Source organism: Balaenoptera acutorostrata, chromosome 2 (genome assembly GCF_949987535.1).
Source record: "Balaenoptera acutorostrata chromosome 2, mBalAcu1.1, whole genome shotgun sequence".
Taxonomy (NCBI): domain Eukaryota; kingdom Metazoa; phylum Chordata; class Mammalia; order Artiodactyla; family Balaenopteridae; genus Balaenoptera; species Balaenoptera acutorostrata.
Genome location: NC_080065.1, coordinates 165,404,510 through 165,424,613, shown reverse-complemented (window position 1 = coordinate 165,424,613; position 20,104 = coordinate 165,404,510). Strand labels below are relative to the sequence as shown.

General features: G+C 37.6%; 1 protein-coding gene across 6 annotated transcripts in view; it reads left to right on the top strand.

The window, feature by feature from the left end:
- The window catches only part of UIMC1 (ubiquitin interaction motif containing 1), a 138,489-nt gene that overhangs the window by 43,459 nt on the left and 74,926 nt on the right, over nucleotides 1-20,104 (top strand). For 5 of the 6 annotated variants that reach the window (XM_057540990.1, XM_057540986.1, XM_057540989.1 and 2 more), the window contains one exon: nucleotides 6,249-6,333. In XM_057540990.1, coding sequence (XP_057396973.1) covers nucleotides 6,249-6,333 — 85 coding nt within the window. Of the gene's footprint in view, nucleotides 1-6,013; nucleotides 6,038-6,248; nucleotides 6,334-20,104 lie in introns of those variants that run through there. The other variant, XM_057540988.1, reaches the window with a different exon arrangement.

The window sequence follows — 20,104 nt, the reverse complement described above, 5'->3', positions numbered from 1 at the left end:
GCTTTGGTGTCATAACCAAAAAAATCATTGCCAAATCCAGTGTCATGAAGCTTTTCCCCTATGTTTTCTTCTAAGTGTTTTAAAATTTTAACTCATATTTAGGTCTTTGATCCATTTTGTGGTATTAGCTTTTGTATATGGTATAAGATAGGGGTCTAAGTTCCTTCTTTTGCTTGTGTGTATCCAGTTTTCCCAGCACCATTTGTTGGTATTTTAACTTTTTAAAACATACATACATACATACGTACATACATACATACATACATACATTTATTTATTTATTTATTTATTTATTTATTTATGGCTGTGTTGGGTCTTCGTTTCTGTGCGAGGGCTTTCTCTAGTTGTGGTGAGTGGGGGCCACTCTTCATCGCGGTGCACGGGCCTCTCACTGTCGCCGCCTCTCTTGTTGTGGAGCACAGGCTCCAGACGCGCAGGCTCAGTAGTTGTGGCTCACGGGCCCAGTTGCTCCGCGGCATGTGGGATCTTCCCAGACCAGGGCTCGAACCCATGTCCCCTGCACCGGCAGGCAGATTCTTAACCACTGCGCTACCAGGGAAGCCCCCGGTATTTTAACTTTTTACCTAGCTATGTCTTTATTTGAGTTTCTTGTGGGTAGCACAGAGTTTGATCTTTCTAATTTTATATGGGCTGACAGTCTCTCTTTTTTTAAACTGATGTGTTTAGACCTTTTATATTTAATAAAGTTCTTGAGGTACTTTAAAATGTACCGTACAACTGATTGTTTATGCATTGCTTTTTAGTTTTCTTCCCATTCTTGTTGATTTAATTTTATTTTTGCGTTCTGTAGAAAGTTTGCTTTATTGAACAAATTAAGTCTGTAGAGAAAGATATACTGAAATTATCTTGCTTTTCCATCCTGTACTCCCTATTCCACATCCCTCACCCCTGTTGATAACCAATTTTATTGATTTCTTTTTTATTCTTACATTGCTTTAAAGCAAAAATAAGCCCATTCATGTTTTCTTAATTCCACTTCTTTTTATGTGAAATGCAGCATACCTATTTTCATTTTGTTCTTTTCTCTGCGCTATCCTATAGGTCAGTGGTCCCCAGCCTTTTTGGTGCCAGGGACCTGTTTCGTGGAAGACAGTTTTTCCACGGCTGGGGGGTGGGAGGGTGGGTGGGGGATGGTTCAGGCGGTAATGCGAGCAATGGTGACCGGCAAATGAAGCTTCACTCACTCGCCTGCTGCTTACCTCCTGCTGTGTGGCCTGGTTCCTAACAGGCTGCAGACCAGTACAGGTCCACGGCCCGGGTGTTGGACACCCCTGCTATAGGTTAGTCCCTTCATTTTCTCATTGTTTTCTTGTATTTCTTCAGTGACTCTTTTAGATTTTTACTTGTATAGTTTTTCTTTGGAGACCCATTTTTATTTTTTGAGATGGTTTTATCTATTTTCAGTTTTTTTCCGGAATTTTATCAACTTTCATTTCATTTGTTCCTTTTTTTGTCATTTTATGGTCTGAGTTTTAAATTTCTGATTCTAGGTTTTTTTAAAAATTAATTAATTAATTAATTTTTATTTTTGGCTGTGTTGGGTCTTCGTTTCTGTGCGAGGGCTTTCTCTAGTTGCGGCGAGTGGGGGCCACTCTTCATCGCGGTGCGCGGGCCTCTCACTGTCGCGGCCTCTCTTGTTGCGGAGCACAGGCTCCAGACGCGCAGGCTCAGTAGTTGTGGCTCACGGGCCCAGTTGCTCCGCGGCATGTGGGATCTTCCCAGACCAGGGCTCGAACCCGTGTCCCCTGCATTGGCAGGCAGACTCTCAACCACTGTGCCACCAGGGAAGCCCCTGATTCTAGGTTTTTCTTAACCTGGAGACGATTCTTTCAAATTTGTTTGGAATGTGTTAATTTCTTTTTCTGGGTTGGTGATTAGAGGAGAATGTTCATAAACTGAAATGTTTTTTTTGCATTTTCTGTTTTTGTTTTATAGTTGCTTAGTTTGGAATTTCTTCTTTTATTCTTATCATTTCCTGGACAAAAGCTTCCCTTTTGTCACTTTAGTGTACTTCAGTCTAGTGAAGTACAGTTTCTTTTATGGATGGTATTGTTGATATTAGTGTACTGGGAGGGTGGGGAGGAGAGGTTGGAATGTTTCAGTTTTTTTCTTCAAGACCCTTCATTTTTTTTCCTCCTTTCTTTTTCTTCCATGAATCTGAGGGGTACCACCGCTTCTTTGTGTATCTCCCTCTTTTCCAGTAGCGGTGCATCTCTGTGGTTGCCACTATTGTTCCTCTCACTTTCAAGCCCTTTAAAATGTAGCTGACTGTGTGAAGTACCACATCTTGGACCAGTGTTTGGCCTTACTGTGGGACATTCTAATTCTGAAGGTGATTTTGTCTGTGCTTTAAGTTTTTCATCTCTTTTTCTTATTTTTCATGGAGTCTCTTAAGCCTTCCTTTTCTCTGTTCTGTGTACTCACAGACTTGCAGCAGCAGTGGGAGCTCTGTTAGAATTGGTTGTTTATTTCTCTGCTCGCTGGTTATTTGAAGTTTGTGGTATGTTTTGTCTCCTAATAATGCTGAAGGCATTGGTCATAGATGGTGTTATTTCTGGTCCTTGTTGGTCTTGTGGTTTTTTCTGGGATGATATGTGGAGAGATTCAGATTTAGGTGATTACCATTATCTTCTAGACCTTTCATTTTCAGCCATTCTGGATCACTTTATTATAACACAGTCTCTTATATATAGCTTTGAGTTGAATTTTCTTAGATTCTGTTATATTCACTATATTTCTTTTTCTATATTCTTTGATTTTTGGTGCTCTGCTTTTGGCGTACTTTTTGGTATATGTTTTTTGTTTTATTTATTTATTTTTAGGAAAAATAATTCAATTTCAAGCAGATGAATAAAACATCAGAGTGTCACACTGGATGCAAATCACCAAACACAGTTGATAGAGTTTTCCAGTTGATGATGTATATCAAGAGGGCTCAGAGCAAGTGAAGTAGGGCAGAAAATTAATATTGTTCGATAATGTTGCTTTATATTAATGCATGTTCCCTTATGTAAAACTCCATATTAAAAAATGCATTTTCCATGATTTTTTCAAGAATCTTCATACAGGTGTTTGCCCTTTATTGAAATATGAATTATTTTAACATGCTTATGAAACTTAGATTAAGTTGACTTTAACATATTGGAAAGTATAATTTTACATCTTTGCACAATATTTAAAAATAAAATTTCTTCCCATCTCCTTCACCTCCCTCCCTCCCTCACCCCCACTGTTAACAGATATTCACTTCCATGTTACAGGAATTATTCTTCCTATAATTTTGTTTTTTGTTTTAGAGTTTATCTTTTTTTCTTTTAATTTATTTATTTTATTTATTTATTTTTGACTGCATTGGGTGTTCGTTGCTGTGCATGGGCTTTCTCTGGTTGCGGCGAGTGGGGGCTACTCTTTGTTGCGGTGCGTGGGCTTCTCATTGCGGTGGCTTCTCTTGTTGCAGAGCACGGGCTCTAGGTGCGTGGGCTTCAGTAGTTGTGGTGCATGGGCTCAGTAGTTGTGGCTCGCGGGCTCTAGAGCGCAAGCTCAGTAGTTGTGGTGCACGGGCTTAGTTGCTCCGTGGCATGTGGGATCTTCCCGGACCAGCGCTCGAACCCGTGTCCCCTGCATTGGCAGGCGGATTCTTAATCACTGAGCCACCAGGGAAGCCCAGAGTTTATATTAATGACTTTTAGAGCTCCTTTCTTCCTTATTTTTAAAAATTTAGCTTTCTGTGATCTGGCTTGTCAGTTGTAAATAGGATCCCTTGACTTTCACTTATAGTGCATGCAATAGTCAATGAACTTATTCTGTTTTCCACTTCTGTCTTCTCTCATTTATTAGTTGCATTATCTCTGCATATAATATTTACATGCTTTTTTCTGTTCTCACCTGTACTTTTAGGCTTAGTTCTAAAATTTAATATATTAAATATTCACTATCAGTTCTTTTGCCAAGTTTCTCTAATCATTTTTTAGTTGAATAGTGCTTGTTTTTAATTAGATTTGACAAGTAGGCCTTGTGAGTATACTATTTCCTGAGTTCTTATGTGTTTGATACTGTTTTTCTATAGTCTTGATATCTGAAAGACTGCTTGTTGGAATCCAAAATCCTTCGTTTAAAAAAATATTTTTCCCTTGAGTTTCTTTAAAATGCTGCCTTTTTGTTTTTTTGCTTTGTATGTTGCATTTGATAAGTCCAATTTATTTTCCTTTTTTTGGTAAGTGATTAGGCCTTTTTGTCAGTCTGCATGCTTTAAGAATTTTTCTTGGGTGAGATAGGTATATTAGTATATGTCTGGAAATTGACTGTTCAGGGTCCATTTTCCCAGGTAAATCGTATATACTTTCAGTTTGTAGATTCAGGTGTTTTCTGCCTTATAAATTATTTTTGATTATAGTGTTTATGTTAGTCTTTTTCATTGTTTTGTTTTCTTCTTCAGAGACCCCAATTATACACTTATTGGATCACCTTTGCCTGTATTCTTTTTTTTCATTTTTAATGACGTTTGTTTTCTTCCTCATTTTACAAGCAATACCTGTTAATTGCAGGCAATTAGAAATACATAGAAGCCTAAACTAAAACATGATAATCACCCATAATCCCCACCCTCTAGACATAACCACCATTATCATTTTTTAATTATTATTATTTTTTAAAGATTTATTATTTATTATTTATTTATTTATTTATTTATTTAATTTATTTTTGGCTGTGTCGGGTCTTAGTTGCGGCATGCAGGATCTTTTGTTGTGGTGTGTGGGCTCTTCATTGTGGTGCGTGGGCTTCTCTCTAGTTGTGGCGTGCAGATTTTCTCTTCTCTAGTTGTGGCACGCGGGTTCCAGAGCGCGTGGGCTCTGTAGTTTGCAGCACATGGGCTGTAGTTGAGGCATGTGATCCCAGTAGTTGTGGCACATGGGCTTAGCTGCCCCACGGCACGTGGGATCTTAGTTCCCTGACCAGGGATTGAACCTGCGTCCCCTGCATTGCAAGGCAGATTCTTTACCACTGGACCACCAAGGAGGTCCCACCATTAGCATTTTTTTTTAATTAATTAATTTATTTTTATATTTATTTTTGGCTGTGTTGGGTCTTCGTTTCTGTGCGAGGGCTTTCTCTAGTTGCGGCAAGCGGGGGCCACTCTTCATCGCGGTGTGCGGGCCTCTCACTATCATGGCCTCTCTTGTTGCGGAGCACAGGCTCCAGACGCGCAGGCTCAGTAGTTGTGGCTCACGGGCCTAGTTGCTCCGCGGCATGTGGGATCCTCCCAGAGCAGGGCTGGAACCCGTGTCCCCTGCATTGGCAGTTAGACTCTCAACCACTGCGCCACCAGGGAAGCCCACCATTAGCATTTTGATGCATTTCCTCCCACTGTTGACACACACACACACACACACACACACACACACACACACACAGTAATTGAAGTATAATTCACCTACAATGCTGTATTACACACACACACACACACACACACACACACACACACACACACACACACAGTAATTGAAGTATAATTCACCTACAATGCTGTATTAGTTCCAGGTGCACAAAATAATGATTTGCATCCATTGTAGTCCATCAGTGGTATGAGAGTACTTGTTTCCCCACAATAAGTGTTTTATAAAACATTTTCACTTTTACTATTAGTATAGGTTTAAAAAAGTATCTATATAATTATGATTTGCATACTTATGAACCCCTTGTGTATGTTTTTCTATGAAGTGTTTTATCATATTCCTTGCCTATGGGAGGAGGTTAAATATTGGTCTCTGTATTGATTTATAAGAGCTCTATATATAAGGAAAATTAGCCCTTTGTCTGATAAATATGTTGCATACTTTTCCTCAGTTGTTCTGTTGCTTTTAAAAGTACTGATATAAAATAAGTGACTATGCACTGAGTTTAAACTTTATTATTGATTTTTAAACCTTGCATCAAGCTTTCTCTGAACTTGGGTGCGTACTTGCTGGTATTTTGCAGATGGACCAATTTTACATGAGCTTCTATATGACATAATTACGTGAGTATATTATGATTTTTAATTTTTATTGGTTCTGAGTCTACATTTTCCTTTTTCTACCATAAGAATCTTTTTCTGATGTTTTCTGTGAACATTTACAACCACCACTGATTCTTCAGAGGCTCAGTGGCCTCTGTTGGCTGTAGAGGAGGTAGAAAGAGTTCTACTTTTAATGGCAGTCGCCCTGATCATATTTCTTGTTTTGCAACAGGAACCAAAGGAGGAGAATGGATTGCAGAAAATGAAGACAAAACAGTCGAATAGAGCAAAGTGTTTGGCTAAAAGAAAAATTGCACGTATGTTTTCACTTTTGTGTTGAGAATGGTTTGGAAATTACAACAGTCATAGACTTGACACTGGTTTCTTCATTAGGAAGAGGTTTCTCTGAATAAGGTTGTGTGTGCTTCCTGTTAATTCTGGGTTCCATTAAAATTTGTAGGGATCACAGTTAACCTATAGCATATACAACTGACTTATTAAAGACAATGTTGAAATTAAAAATGTGACCTTCAGAGTTAGGCACACTTGGATTTGAATCCTTGCTTCACCTTACTATGCGGACTTTAGGCAAGCCACTACTTTCAGCCTACCTCTGTTTCCTCATCAATAACATGCAGATAACACTTAGAAAGTCACTTAGTGGCTCCAATAATGGTGTGTTTTACTCTTTTGTTCATTAAAATTTTTAGGGAAAAACTCTTCTGTGTGTTTCCTGTATTCTTAACACTTCACTCTGGTCATCAGATGTGTAGGGGTTTTTTTTCCCCACACCAAGCGGTTCTCCAGCTCTCTGGCAGACACTGGGTGCCCTACAATTTAAGGAAATCTGACACTCTCAGATCCCACAAGTTAAGAGCTTAATTCTGCAGGACTACCCCTTCTTTTAGACGGCAGTTGCAAGTCCAGGTTGTTACCTGTGCTTCTGACTGACTTGCTATAAATCAGAGGTTCCCATGACCCCTTTCTTGGGTTTGATTAATTTGCTAAAATGGCTCTCAGAATTCAGGGAAACAGTTTACTTATTAGATGACTGGTTTGTTATAAAGGGTATAACTCAGGAACAGCTAGATGGAAGAGATGCATAGGGCAAGATATAGGAAAAGGGGTGCGGATCTCCATGTCCTCTCCAGGTATGTCACCCTCCCAGTACACACACATATTCACCAACCTCAAAGCTCACTGAACATTGTAGTTTAGGTATTTTTATGGAGGCTTCATTATGCAGGTATGGTTGATTAAATCATTGGCCATTGGTGATTGGTTCAACTTCCAGCCAGCCCCTCTCCCTTCCCTGGACGTTGGGAAGTTGGAATGAAAGTTCTAATCCTCTAGTACCTTGGTTGGTTCCCCTGGTGACCAGCCCCCAGCCTTAGGGTCTTTCCAAAAGTAAGTTCATTAACATAGTCTCTGGTGTGCCGAAGAGGGGATTGTTATGAATAACAAAAGACACCTTTATTGCTCTTTTCATTGAGGAAATTCCAAGGGTATTAGGAGCTCTGTGCCAGGGCCAGGGGCAAAGATTCGGTATATATTTATTATTATAAATCACAATATCAGAGAAATCCTTTGTTGGAAGTTTTTTCTCTTCTGACTTTGTTACTCAATTGTGAAGTCGTTTAATAATTACTGTATTTTTGCATTTTAATATCATGTGAGATGTTTAAGTATTTCAGTGAAGTTTTCAAAAACTATGATAACTAGCTGAAATTATTACAACAGTTGAAGATAAAGAAGGATGTTTTTCACTGTTAATTTGAATTCTGGTGATTTAAGGTATAATTCTCAGCCTTATAAAATTAACCATAATTTTTGTTGTTGCTAAATCATTGTGTTATATCTAGAGGTGGCTGTCACTATGGTTAGATCTGTTGAATGTACTCAAGTTATTTTCAGTCTTGAGAATTATTGATAATAGTTACTTTTTGAGGTGCAATAATCTTTATCAATTGATAGTTAGGTTTTTGTTACCATTGGTAGACTCTTGATAGTTGTTTGCTTGCTATCTGTGTTTCTCATTTTTGTATAATTGTGTCATGCTTTTTTTCCCAGTCTTACAGTCTTTTTAATTTTTTTTTAAATTCAGCCTGACAATTTCAGTCTTTTTAATTGTCCTTTACGTTTATATTTAATGTAATTATTGATGTAATTGGATTGAAAGCTGTTTACTTGTTCCAATTGTTCTTTGTTTCTTCTTTTTCTGTTCTTTTTTTGTATTTGTTGAGTATTTATGATTCCATTTAATTTCTACTATTTACTTACCATATATCTCTTTTTAAAAATATTTAGTGGTTGCTCTAGAGTTTACAGTATACATGTTTAATTAATCACAGTTACCTTCAAATAATGTCATATTGTTTCACACGTAGTATAAAGATTCCCTAGTATAAAGACTCCCGATTCCTCTCTACCCTCCTTTGTGTTATTTTTACCATACATTTTACTTTTGCATATATTATAACACACAATACATCGATAATATTTTGCTTTAGATAGTTAAATGACTTTTAGAGCAATGGAAATAAAAAATAAAGAATTCCATATTTTCCTTTATTTGTGCCATCAAGGGCTTTTTATTTCTTTGTGTAGGTCCCAGTTTCTGTCCAGTATCATGTTTTTTCTGCTGGAAGAGCTTCCTTTATCACTTATTTTAATGTAGACCAATTAATTCTCTATTTTATTTTTGTCTGAAAATGTATTTCTCCATTTTTATGGTAATTGCTTTACTGAGATATAACATACTCAATTTATTCATCATATAATACTTTCATCATTGAAAGTATACAGTGGGTTTTAGTATATTAACAGAGTTGTGTAACCATCACCACAGTCTAATTCTAGAATGTTCTCATCACTCCAGAAAGAAACCCTATACACTTAACCAGTAACCCAAAGCCCTCATCCCACCCAACCCTAAGCAACTATTAATTTACTTTCTGTCTGTATAGATTTGCGTATTCTGGACATTCCATATAAATGGAATCATGTAATATGTAGTCTTCCATGACTGGTTTTTTTACTTAATTTTTTCAGGTTCATCTATGTTTTGGCATGTATTAGTACTTCATTCCTTTGTTGCCAGATATTATTCCACTATATTGCTGTACCGTGTTTTGTTTATATAGTCATCATTTGATGGATATTTGAGTTGTTTCTCCTCTTTGGTTATTGACTAAAGTTGCTGTGAATATTCAAGTACTCGTTTTTCTGTGGCTGTATGTTTCCATTTCTCTTGAGTAATATAGCTAGGACTGGAATTCCTGGGTCATATGGTAACTCAATATTTAATTGTTTGAGAAACTGCCAGATTGCCTTTTTGAAATGGCTGCACCATTTTACATTTCCACCAGCATTGTATGAGAGTTCCAGTTTCTCCATATCCTTGCCAACAGTTATTTTCCTTTTTCTTTTTTTCCCCATTACAGCCATCCTAGTGGGTGTGAAATGGTATCTCATTGTGGTTTTGATTTGCATTTCTCTAATGACTAATGATGTTGAGCATCTTTTCATGTGCTTATTGGTCGTTTCTTTGCTTATTAAAAATATTTTTATTGTAAAATACACATAACATAAAATATACTACTTTAACCATCTATAACCATTTAAAAATGTTTTTATCATGAAGCAGTGTTGAATTTTGTCAAATGCTTTTTCTGTGTCTATTGAGATGATCATATGGGTTTTGTCTTTTGTCAATTTGGTGTATTAATTGATTTTCATATGTTAAGTCAGCCTTCCATTTCTGGGATGAATTCTACTCTGTCATAGTGTGTAATCTTTTTATATTATTTCTAGATTTGGTATGCTAACATGTTGAGAATTTTTGCATTTACATTCATAAGAGATATTGTTCTGTAGTTTTCTTGTGATGTCTTTGTCTGGATTTGGTATCAGGCTAATACTGGCCTCACAGAATGGGTTAAACATTGTTCCCTCCTGTTCTATATTTGGAAAAGATTGTGAAGATTTAGTATTATTTTTCTTTAATTGTTGGACAGAATTCATCAGTGAAGCCATCTGGGCCTAGGCTTTTCTTGGTAGATAGTTTTTGATTACTAATTCAATTTTTAAAAAAATGTATTTATTTATATTTGGCTGCACTGGGTCTTCATTGCTGTGCGCAGGCTTTCTCTAGTTGTCGTGAGCAGGGTCTACTCTTCGTTGCAGTGCGCGGGCTTCTCATTACAGTGGCTTCTCATGTTGTGGAGCACAGGCTCTAGGCGTGTGGGCTTCAGTAGTTGTGGCGTGTGGGCTGTAGAGTGCAGGCTTAGTAGTTGTGGCACACAGGCTTAGTTGCTCTGAGGCATGTGGGATCTTCCTGGACCAGGGCTTGAACCCATGTCCCCTGCATTGGCAGGTGGATTCTTAACTACTGCACCACTAGGGAAGTCCTCAGTTTCTTATCTTTTGTAGTTCTGTTCAGATTTTATATTTTTTCTCAAGTCAGCTTTGGCAGTTTGTCTTTTATTTTTGTATTTGTTAGTAATGTCTCCACTGCCATTCTGCTTTTAGTTATTTGAGTCTTCTTTTTTCCCCCTGCTCAAATCTAACTGAAAGTTTGTCAATTTTTTTAGTTTTCAAAAAACCAACTTTTCATCTCATTGATTTTTCTTGTTTTAGCATTTTTTATTAATTTCTCCTCTATTATTTTGGTTTTTTTCTGTGTTCTTTAGGTTTAATTTGCTCTTTTTTTTTCTGGGTCTAGTGGAAGTTTAGGTTATTTGTTTGAGATCTTTCTTTTTTAATATAGGCATTAGATAGATGTCAATTTCCCTTTAAGTATTGCTTTAGCTAAATCGTTTAAGTTTTTAAGACATTTTCATTTTCATTCATCTCAAAGTATTTTCTACTTTCCCATTGTAATGTTTTCTTTCACCCATTGGTTATTTAGGAGTGTTTTGTTTAATTTCCACGTATTTGTCCACTCCCCACATTTCTTCCTTTTGTTATTTATAATTTCACTCATTATGTTGGAAAACATACTTTGTATGTTTTTTATCTTTCTGTGTTTGTTGAGGCTTGTTTTATCACCATCATATGTTCTATCCTGGAGAATACTTCTTGTGCACTTGAGGAAAATGTTTATTCTGCTACTTTTGGATAGAGTGTGCTGTAGATATCTATTTAGTCTGGTTGGATTATAATGTTGTTTGTCTTCTATTTACTTGATGTTCTGCTTAGTTCTCCTTTTTACTGAAAGTGGTAGATTGAATCTCCTTCATTTTTGAGAAATACTTCCCTGGCTATAGGATATGGTTTGACAGTTTTTTCTTTCATCATTTTTAAGATGTCACTTTATTATTTTCTGGCTGCAGAGTTTTTAATGAGAAGTTGGCTTTAATCCTCATCTTTCTTCTTTTGAATGTAACATGTTTTTCTCTCTGGCTTCCTTCAATATAGTCTGTATCTTTGTTTTTTTACCAGTTTGAATATGATGTTTAGGTATGAGTTTTTTGTGGGGGTCATGGAATGTATTTTTCTTGATAGTCTTTTTGGATCTGTGATTTGAGGTCTGATTTGAGATCTCTATTTACTTTGGAAAATTCTCAGCCTGTATGTGTTTGTGTGTATAACTTTCATTAAGACTTTATTTTATTAGAGCTGTTTTAGGTGACAGCAAAACTGAGGACAAGGTACAGAGATTTCTTACATACCCTCTGACCTCACACATACATAGCCTCCTCCATTATCAACTTCTGTCAAAGTGATAGATTTGTTACAATTGGTGTACCTACATTGACATATTTATAATCACCCTAAGTCTGTAGTTTACACTAGGGTTCACTCTTGGTGTTATACATTCGATGGATTTTGAGAAATATATAATGACATGTATCCATTATTATGGTATCAAACAGTATTTTCACTGCCTTAAAAATTCTCTGTGCTCCACCTATTCATCCCTACCCTACTTCCCCTGCCAGTCTGTGACAACAACTGATCTTTTTACTGTCTTCATAGTTTTGCCTTTTCCAGAATGTCACACAGTTGGAGTCATATGGTATATAGCCTTTTCAGATTGGCTTCTTTCACTTAGTAATATGCATTTAAGTTTCCTCTGTGTCTTTTCATGCTTTGGTAGATCTTTTTTTTTTTTTTTTTTTTTTTTTAAGCACTGAATAATATTCCATTGTCTGGCTCTACCATAGTTTATTTATCTCTTCACCTACTGAAAGACATTTGGTTGCTTCCAAGTTTTGGCAATTAACAATAAAGCTGGAATAAACATCTCTGTGTAGGTTTTGGGGTGGACATGTGTTTTTAACTCCTTTGGGTAAATACCAAGGAACATGATTGCTGAGTACGCTAAGAGTGTTTTTAGTTTTGTAAGAAAGCGCCAATCTCTCTTCCAAAGTGGCTATACCATTTTGCATTCCCACCAGCAATGAATGAGAGTTCCTGTTACTCCATATCCTCACCAGCATTTGGTGTTGTCAGTGTTCCAGAACTTGACCATTCTAGTAGTTGTGCAGTGATATCTCCTTTTTTCACTTTGCATTTTGCTGATGATATATGATGTGGAATATCTTTTCGTATGCTTGTTTGCTCTGTATATCATCTTGGTGAGTTGTCTGTTAAAGTCTTTGGCCCACTTTTTAGTTGTGTTTATTTTCTTACAGTTGAGTTTTAAGAGTTCTTTGTATATTTTGGATAACAGTCCTTTATCAGATATGTCTTTTGCAAATATTTTCTCCCAGTCTGTGGCTTGTTTTCATATTCTTACAACATTGTCTTTTGCAGACCAGGAGTTTTTAATTTTAATGACATCCAGCTTATTTACTTCTTTTATGGATCATGCCTTTAGATATAATCTAAACAGTCATTGCCATACCTAATGTCATCTAGGTTTTCTATGTTATTTTCCAGGAGTTTTATAGTTTTGTGTTTCACATATCAGTTTATGATCCAGTGAGTTAATTTTGGGAATGGTGTTAGATCTTTGTCTAGATTCAGTTTTTGGTATATGAAATGTCCAGTTGTTCCATCAACATTTGTTGAAGATAATCCCTTTGCTTCATTGTATTGTCTTTGCTCCTTTGTAAAAATCAGGCGACTATATTTATGTGGGTCTATTTCTGGGCTCTCTCTTCTGTTCCTTTGATCTATTTGTTCTTTTGCCAATTCCACACTGTTTTGATTACTGTAGCTTTATGTAGTAGGTTTTTTGTTTTTTTAAATTAATTAATTAATTAATTTTTATTTTTGGCTGTGTTGGATCTTCGTTTCTGTGCGAGGGCTTTCTCTAGTTGCGGCAAGTGGGGGCCACTCTTCATCACGGTGCGTGGGCCTCTCACCATCGCGGCCTCTCTTGGTGCGGAGCACAGGCTCCAGACGCGCAGGCTCAGTAGTTGTGGCTCACGGGCCCAGTTGCTCCGCGGCATGTGGGATCTTCCCAGACCAGGGCTTGAACCCGTGTCCCCTGCATTGGCAGGCAGATTCTCAACCACTGCGCCACCAGGGAAGCCCTATGTAGTAGGTTTTAAAGTCAGGTAGCATCAGCCCTCCAACTTCGTTCTTTTCCTTCAATATTGTGTTGACTATTCTGGATCTTTTGCCCTCTCCATATAAACTTTAGAGTAAGTTTGTTGGTATCCACAAAATTACTTGTTGGAATTTTGATTTGGAATGCATTGAATCTACAGATTAGGTTGTGAAAAACTGATATCTTGACATTACTGAGTCTTTCTATCCGTGAACATGGAATATCCCTTTATTTAGTTAAGTCTTATTTGATTTTGTTCATTAGAGTTCTCTAGTTTTCCTCTTATAGATCTTGTACATTATTTCATTACCAATGTAAATGCTATTGTGTTTTAAATTTCAAATCACACTTGTTCATTGCTGGTATATGGAATGTGATTGCTATTTTATATTAACCTTGTATACCATAACCTTACTATAATTACTTAATAGTTCCAGGAATTGTTTTGTAGATTCTATTGGATTTCCTACTTAGATGATAGTGTCATTTGTGAACAAAGACAGTTTTATTTTTCTCTTTACTAGTCTGTATATTGTTTATTTCCTTTTCTTGTCTTATTGCATTAGCTGGTATGTCCAGTACAGTGTTGAAAAGGAGAGATAAGAGGGGGCATCCTAGCCTTTTTCCTGTTCTTAGTGGGAAAGCTTTGAGTTTTCACCATTTAGTATGATGTTGGCTGTAGCGTTTTTATAGATATTCTCTATCAAGTTGAGAATGTTCTCTATTCCTAGTCTGTGGAGAATTTTTATCATGAATTAGTGTTTGGTTTTGTCCAGTGCTTTTTCTGAATCTATTGAATATGATCATGTGATTTTTCTTTTTTGTCCTGTTTATGTGTTGCACTACATTAATTAATTTTTGAGTGTTGGACTAGCATGCACATCTGGGATAAATCCCACTTGGTCATGGTGTATAATTCTTTTTATACATTGTTAGATTTAATTTGCTACTATTTGTTGAGGATTTTTGTATCTGTGTTCATGCAAGATACTGGTCTGTAGTTTTCTTATAATGTTTTTGTCTAGTTTTAGTGTTAGGTTTAATGGTGGTCACGTAGAATGACTTAGGAAGTATTCCCTCTGCTTCTGTCCTCTGAAAGAGATTGTATAGAATTTGTATAATTTCTAACTTAAATGTTTGGTAGATTTCATTAGTGACTCCATCTGGGCCTATTGCTTTTAGTTGTGGAAGGCTAATTATGGATTCTGTTTCTTTAATAGATATAGGTGTATTCAGACTGCCTATTTCTTCTCATGTGAGTGTCGGCAGATTGTGTCTTTCAAAGGGAATTGGTCTGTTGCATCTAGGTTATCAGATTTGTGGGCAAAGAGTTGTTCATAGTATTCCTTTATTATTTTTTTAATGTCCATGAGATCTGTAGCGATGTCCTCTTTTTCATTTCTGGTACTAGTAATTTGTGCCCTCTCTTTTTTTAGTCAGCCTAGCTAGTAGTTTATCAATTTTATTGATTTTTTTTTCTTTTTTTTAAAGAACCAGCTTTTGGTTTGGTTCATTTTCTCTACTTATTTCTTTTTTTTTTTTTTTTTAAAGGATTTTCTTATTTATTTATTTATTTATTTATTTATTTTTGGCTGTGTTGGGTCTTCGGTTCGTGCGAGGGCTTTCTCCAGTTGCGGCAAGCGGGGGCCACTCTTCATCGCGGTGCGGGGACCGCTCTTCATCGCGGTGCGCGGGCCTCTCTCCATCGCGGCCCCTCCCGTCGCGGGGCACAGGCTCCAGACGCGCAGGCTCAGCAATTGTGGCTCACGGGCCCAGCCGCTCCACGGCATGTGGGATCTTCCCAGACCAGGGCTCGAACCCGTGTCCCCTGCATTAGCAGGCAGATTCTCAACCACTGCGCCACCAGGGAAGCCCCTCTACTTATTTCTTGATTTCAATTTCATTGATTTCTGCTGTAATTCTTATTTTTTTTCTGCTTACTTTGTATTTAATTTACTTTTTTTTTTTCTGGTTCCCTAAGGCAGCAGTCCCTAATCTTGTTAGCACCAGGGACCAGTTTTCTGGAAGACAGTTTTTACATGGACTGGGGAGCAGGGGGGTATGGTTCAGGCAGTAATGCGAGTGATGGGGAGCAGCAGATGAAGCTTCGCTCACTTGCCTGCCGGTCACCTCCTGCTGTGCGGCCCGGTTCCTAACAGGCCATGGACTAGTACGCGGCCCAGGGTTTGGGGACCCCTGCCCTAAGGTATAGACGTAGACGATTGATTTTAGATCTTCTTTCCCAGTCTGTGCATTTAATGCTGTAACTCTCCTCTAGGCACTGCTTTTGCTGCATCCTGCAAATTTTGATAAGATGCCTTTTTCATTTTCATTTGATTCGAAGTATTTTTATATTGCTCTTGAGATTTCTTCTTTGACCCATGAGTTATTTAGAAGTATGTTGTTTAATCTTCATGTATTTTGGGATGTTCCTGTTTTCTTTCTGTTATTGATTTTTAGTTTAATTCCACTGTGGTCTGAGTATAGACGTTGCATGATTTCTCTTGCTTTAAATATAAGGTGTGTTTTATGGCCCAGAACGTGGTTTGTCTTGGTGAATGTTCTGTGTGAGCTTGAGAAGAATGTGTGTTCTGTTGTTCTTGATTGGAGTAGTCTGTAGATGTCTATCATATTCAATTGATTGATGGTGTTGTTGAGTTAAATTATATCCTTACTGATTTTCTACCTGCTGGATCTGTCCATTTGTGATAGAGGGGGGTTGATATTTCCAGCTGTGATAGTGGGTCATCTATTTCTCCTTGCAGTTCTATCATTTTTTGCCTCACCAATGACTCTTTTGTTAGGCACATAAACATTAAGGATTGTTATGTCTTCTAGGAGAATTAATCTCTTTATTATTATGTAATGTCTTTCTTTATTCCTGATAACTTTTCTTGCTTAGACGTCTGCTCTGTCTGAAATTAATAGAGTTACTCTTGCTTTCTTTTGATTAGTGTTGGCAGGGTATATTTTTCCATCCATTTACTTTAAAATTATTTATTTATTTATTTATTTATTTGGGCGCATCGGGTCTTAGTTGCGGCAAACGGGATCTTTTAGTTGCAGCATGTGGAATCTTCAGTTGAGGCATGTAGGATCTAGTTCCCTGACCAGGGATCAAACCCTTGCCCCCTGCATTGGGAGCATGGAGTCTTAGCCATTGGACCACCAGGGAAATCCGCATCCATTTACTTTTTTTTTTTTTTTGGTTGTGTTGGGTTTTCGTTGCTTTGCACGGGCTTTCTCTAGTTGTGGCGAGCGGGGGCTACCGTTCGTTGCAGTGCGCAGTCTTCTCATTGCGGTGGCTTCTCTGGTTGCAGAGCACGGGCTCCAGGCATGTGGGCTTCAGTAGTTGTGGCACGCTGGCTCAGTAGTTGTGGCTCGTGGGCTCTAGAGGGCAGGTTCAGTAGTTGTGGCTCACAGGCTTAGTTGCCCGCGGCATGTGGGATCTTCCTGGACCAGGGCTTGAATCCATGTCCCTTGCATTGGCAGGTGGATTCTTAACCACTGCGCCACCAAGGAAGCCCCATCCATTTACTTTTAATCTATATTTCTCTTTATATTTAAAGTGGGTTTCTGGGACTTCCCTGGTGGTCCAGTGGTTAAGAATCCGTCTTCCAATGCAGGGGGCATGGGTTCGAGCCCTGGTTGGGGAGCTAAGATCCCACATGCTGTGGGGCAACTAAGCCCACACGTTCTGGAGTCTGCACGCCACAACCAGAGAGAAGCCTGCGCACTGCAACGAAGAGCCCAAGTGCCACAGTGAAAGATCCCACGTGCCACAATGAAGATCCTGCGTGCCACAACTAAAGACCTGAGGCAGCCAAATAAATTTAAAAAATAATAATAATAATGTTTCTTTCTTTCCTTCTTTCTTCTTTTTTCTTTTTAAAACATATTAGCTTTATTAATTTTTCAGAAGAATCAACATTTGTCTTTATCAATTTTCTCAATTTTTTTTTTTTTTTGGCTGCGCCGTGTGGCATGTAGGATCTTAGTTCCCCAACCAGGGATCGAACCTGTGCGCCCTGCATTGGGAGCACAGAGTCTTAACCACTGGACTGCCAGGGAAGTCCTTAAAGTGGGTTTCTTGTAGACAACATATAGTTGAGTCTTATTTTTTGATCTAGTCTCTGTCTTTTAATTGATACATTTAATCCGTTGACATTCAAAGTGATTACAGGCATGCCTTGTTTAATTTTGCTTCACTTTATTGAGGTTTGTAGATTTTTTTTTTTTTTTAACACAAATTGAAGGTTTGTGACAACCCAGTGTCAAGTCTGTTGGGTGCCATTTTTCCAACAGCACTTGCTCACTTCATGCCTCTGTGTCACATTTTGGTAATTCTTGCAATATTTCAACCCCTCCACAATCAAAAAGATTAAAACTTTTTGAAGGCTCAGATGCTGGTTAGTACTTTTTAGCAATGAAGTAATTTTTTTCAGTAACATTTTTTTTAACTTCTTTATTGGAGTATAATTGCTTTACAATGGTGTGTTAGTTTCTGCTTTATAACAAAGTGAATCAGTTATACATATACATCTGTTCCCATATCTCTTCCCTCTTGCATCTCCTTCCCTCCCACTCTCCCTATCCCACCCTTCTAGGTGGTCACAAAGCACCGAGGTGATCTCCCTGTGCTATGCGGCTGCTTCCCACTAGCTATCTATTTCATGTTTGGTAGTGTATATATGTCCATGCCACTCTCTCACTTTGTCACAGTTTACCCTTCCCCCTCCCCATATCCTCAAGTCCATTCTCTAGTAGGTCTGTGTCTTTATTCCCACCTTGCCACTAGGTTCTTCATGACCTTTTTTTTTTTTTCTTCCTTAGATTCCATATATATGTGTTAGCATACTGTATTTGTTTTTTTCTTTCTGACTTCACTCTGTATGACAGACTCTAACTCCATCCACCTCACTACAAATAACTCGATTTCGTTTCTTTTTATGGCTGAGTAATATTCCATTGTATATATGTGCCACATCTTCTTTATCCATTCATCCGATGATGGACACTTAGGTTGCTTCCATGTCCTGGCTATTGTAAATAGAGCTGCAATGAACATTTTGGTACATGACTCTTTTTCAATTATGGTTTTCTCAGGGTATATGCCCAGTAGTGGGATTGCTGGGTCGTATGGTAGTTCTATTTTTAGTTTTTTAAGGAACCTCCATACTGTTCTCCATAGTGGCTGTATCAATTTACATTCCCACCAACAGTGCAAGAGTGTTCCCTTTTCTCCACACCCTCTCCAGCATTTATTGTTTGTAGATTTTTTGATGATGGCCATTCTGACCGGTGTGAGATGATATCTCATGGTAGTTTTGATTTGCATTTCTCTAATGATTAATGATGTTGAGCATTCTTTCATGTGTTTGTTGGCAATCTGTATATCTTCTTTGGAGAAATGTCTATTTAGGTCTTCTGCCCATTTTTGGATTGGGTTGTTTGTTTTTTTGATATTGAGCTGCATGAGCTGCTTGTAAATTTTGGAGATTAACCCTTTGTCAGTTGCTTCATTTGCAAATATTTTCTCCCATTCTGAGGGTTGTCTTTTGGTCTTGTTTATCGTTTCCTTTACTGTGCAAAAGCTTTTGTTTCATTAGGTCCCATTTGTTTATTTTTGTTTTTATTTCCATTTCTCTAGGAGGTGGATCAAAAAGGATCTTGCTGTCATTTATGTCAAAGAGTGTTTCTCCTATGTTTTCCTCTAAGAGTTTTATACTGACTGGCCTTACATTTAAGTCTTTAATCCATTTTGAGTTTATTTTTAACTCAAACACCGTGGAGCAACTAAGCCTGTGTGCCACAAGTTAGGAAGTGTTCTAATTTCATTCGTTTACACGTAGCTGTGCAGTTTTCCCAGCACCCCTTATTGAAGAGACTGTCTTTTCTCCATTGTATATCCTTGCCTCCTTTATTAAAGATAAGGTGACCATATGTGCGTGGGTTTATCTCTGGGCTTTCTATCCTGTTCCATTGATCTATACTTCTGTTTTTGTGCCAGTACCATACTGTCTTGATTACTGTAGCTTTGTAGTATAGTCTGAAGTCAGGGAGCCTGATTCTTCCAGCTCCGTTTTTCTTTCTCAAGATTGCTTTGGCTATTCGGGGTCTTTTGTGTTTCCAGACAAATTGTGCAATTTTTTGTTCTAGTTCTGTGAAAAATGGCATTGATAGTTTGATAGGGATTGCATTGAATCTGTAGATTGCTTTGGGTAGTATAGTCATTTTCACAATGTTGATTCTTCCAATCCAAGAACATAGTATGTCTCTGCCATCTGTTTGAATCATTTTTAATTTCTTTCATCAGTGTCTTATAGTTTTCTTCATACAGGTCTTTTGTCTCCTTAGGTAGGTTTATTCCTAGGTATTTTATTCTTTTTGTTGCAGTGGTAAATGGGAGTGTTTCCTTAATTTCTCTTTCAGATTTTTCATCATTAGTGTATAGGAATGCAAGAGATTTCTGTGCATTGATTTTGTATCCTGCTACTTTACCAAATTCATTGATTAGCTCTAGGAGTTTTCTGGTAGCATCTTTAGGATTCTCTATGTATAGTATGTCATCTGCAAACAGTGACAGT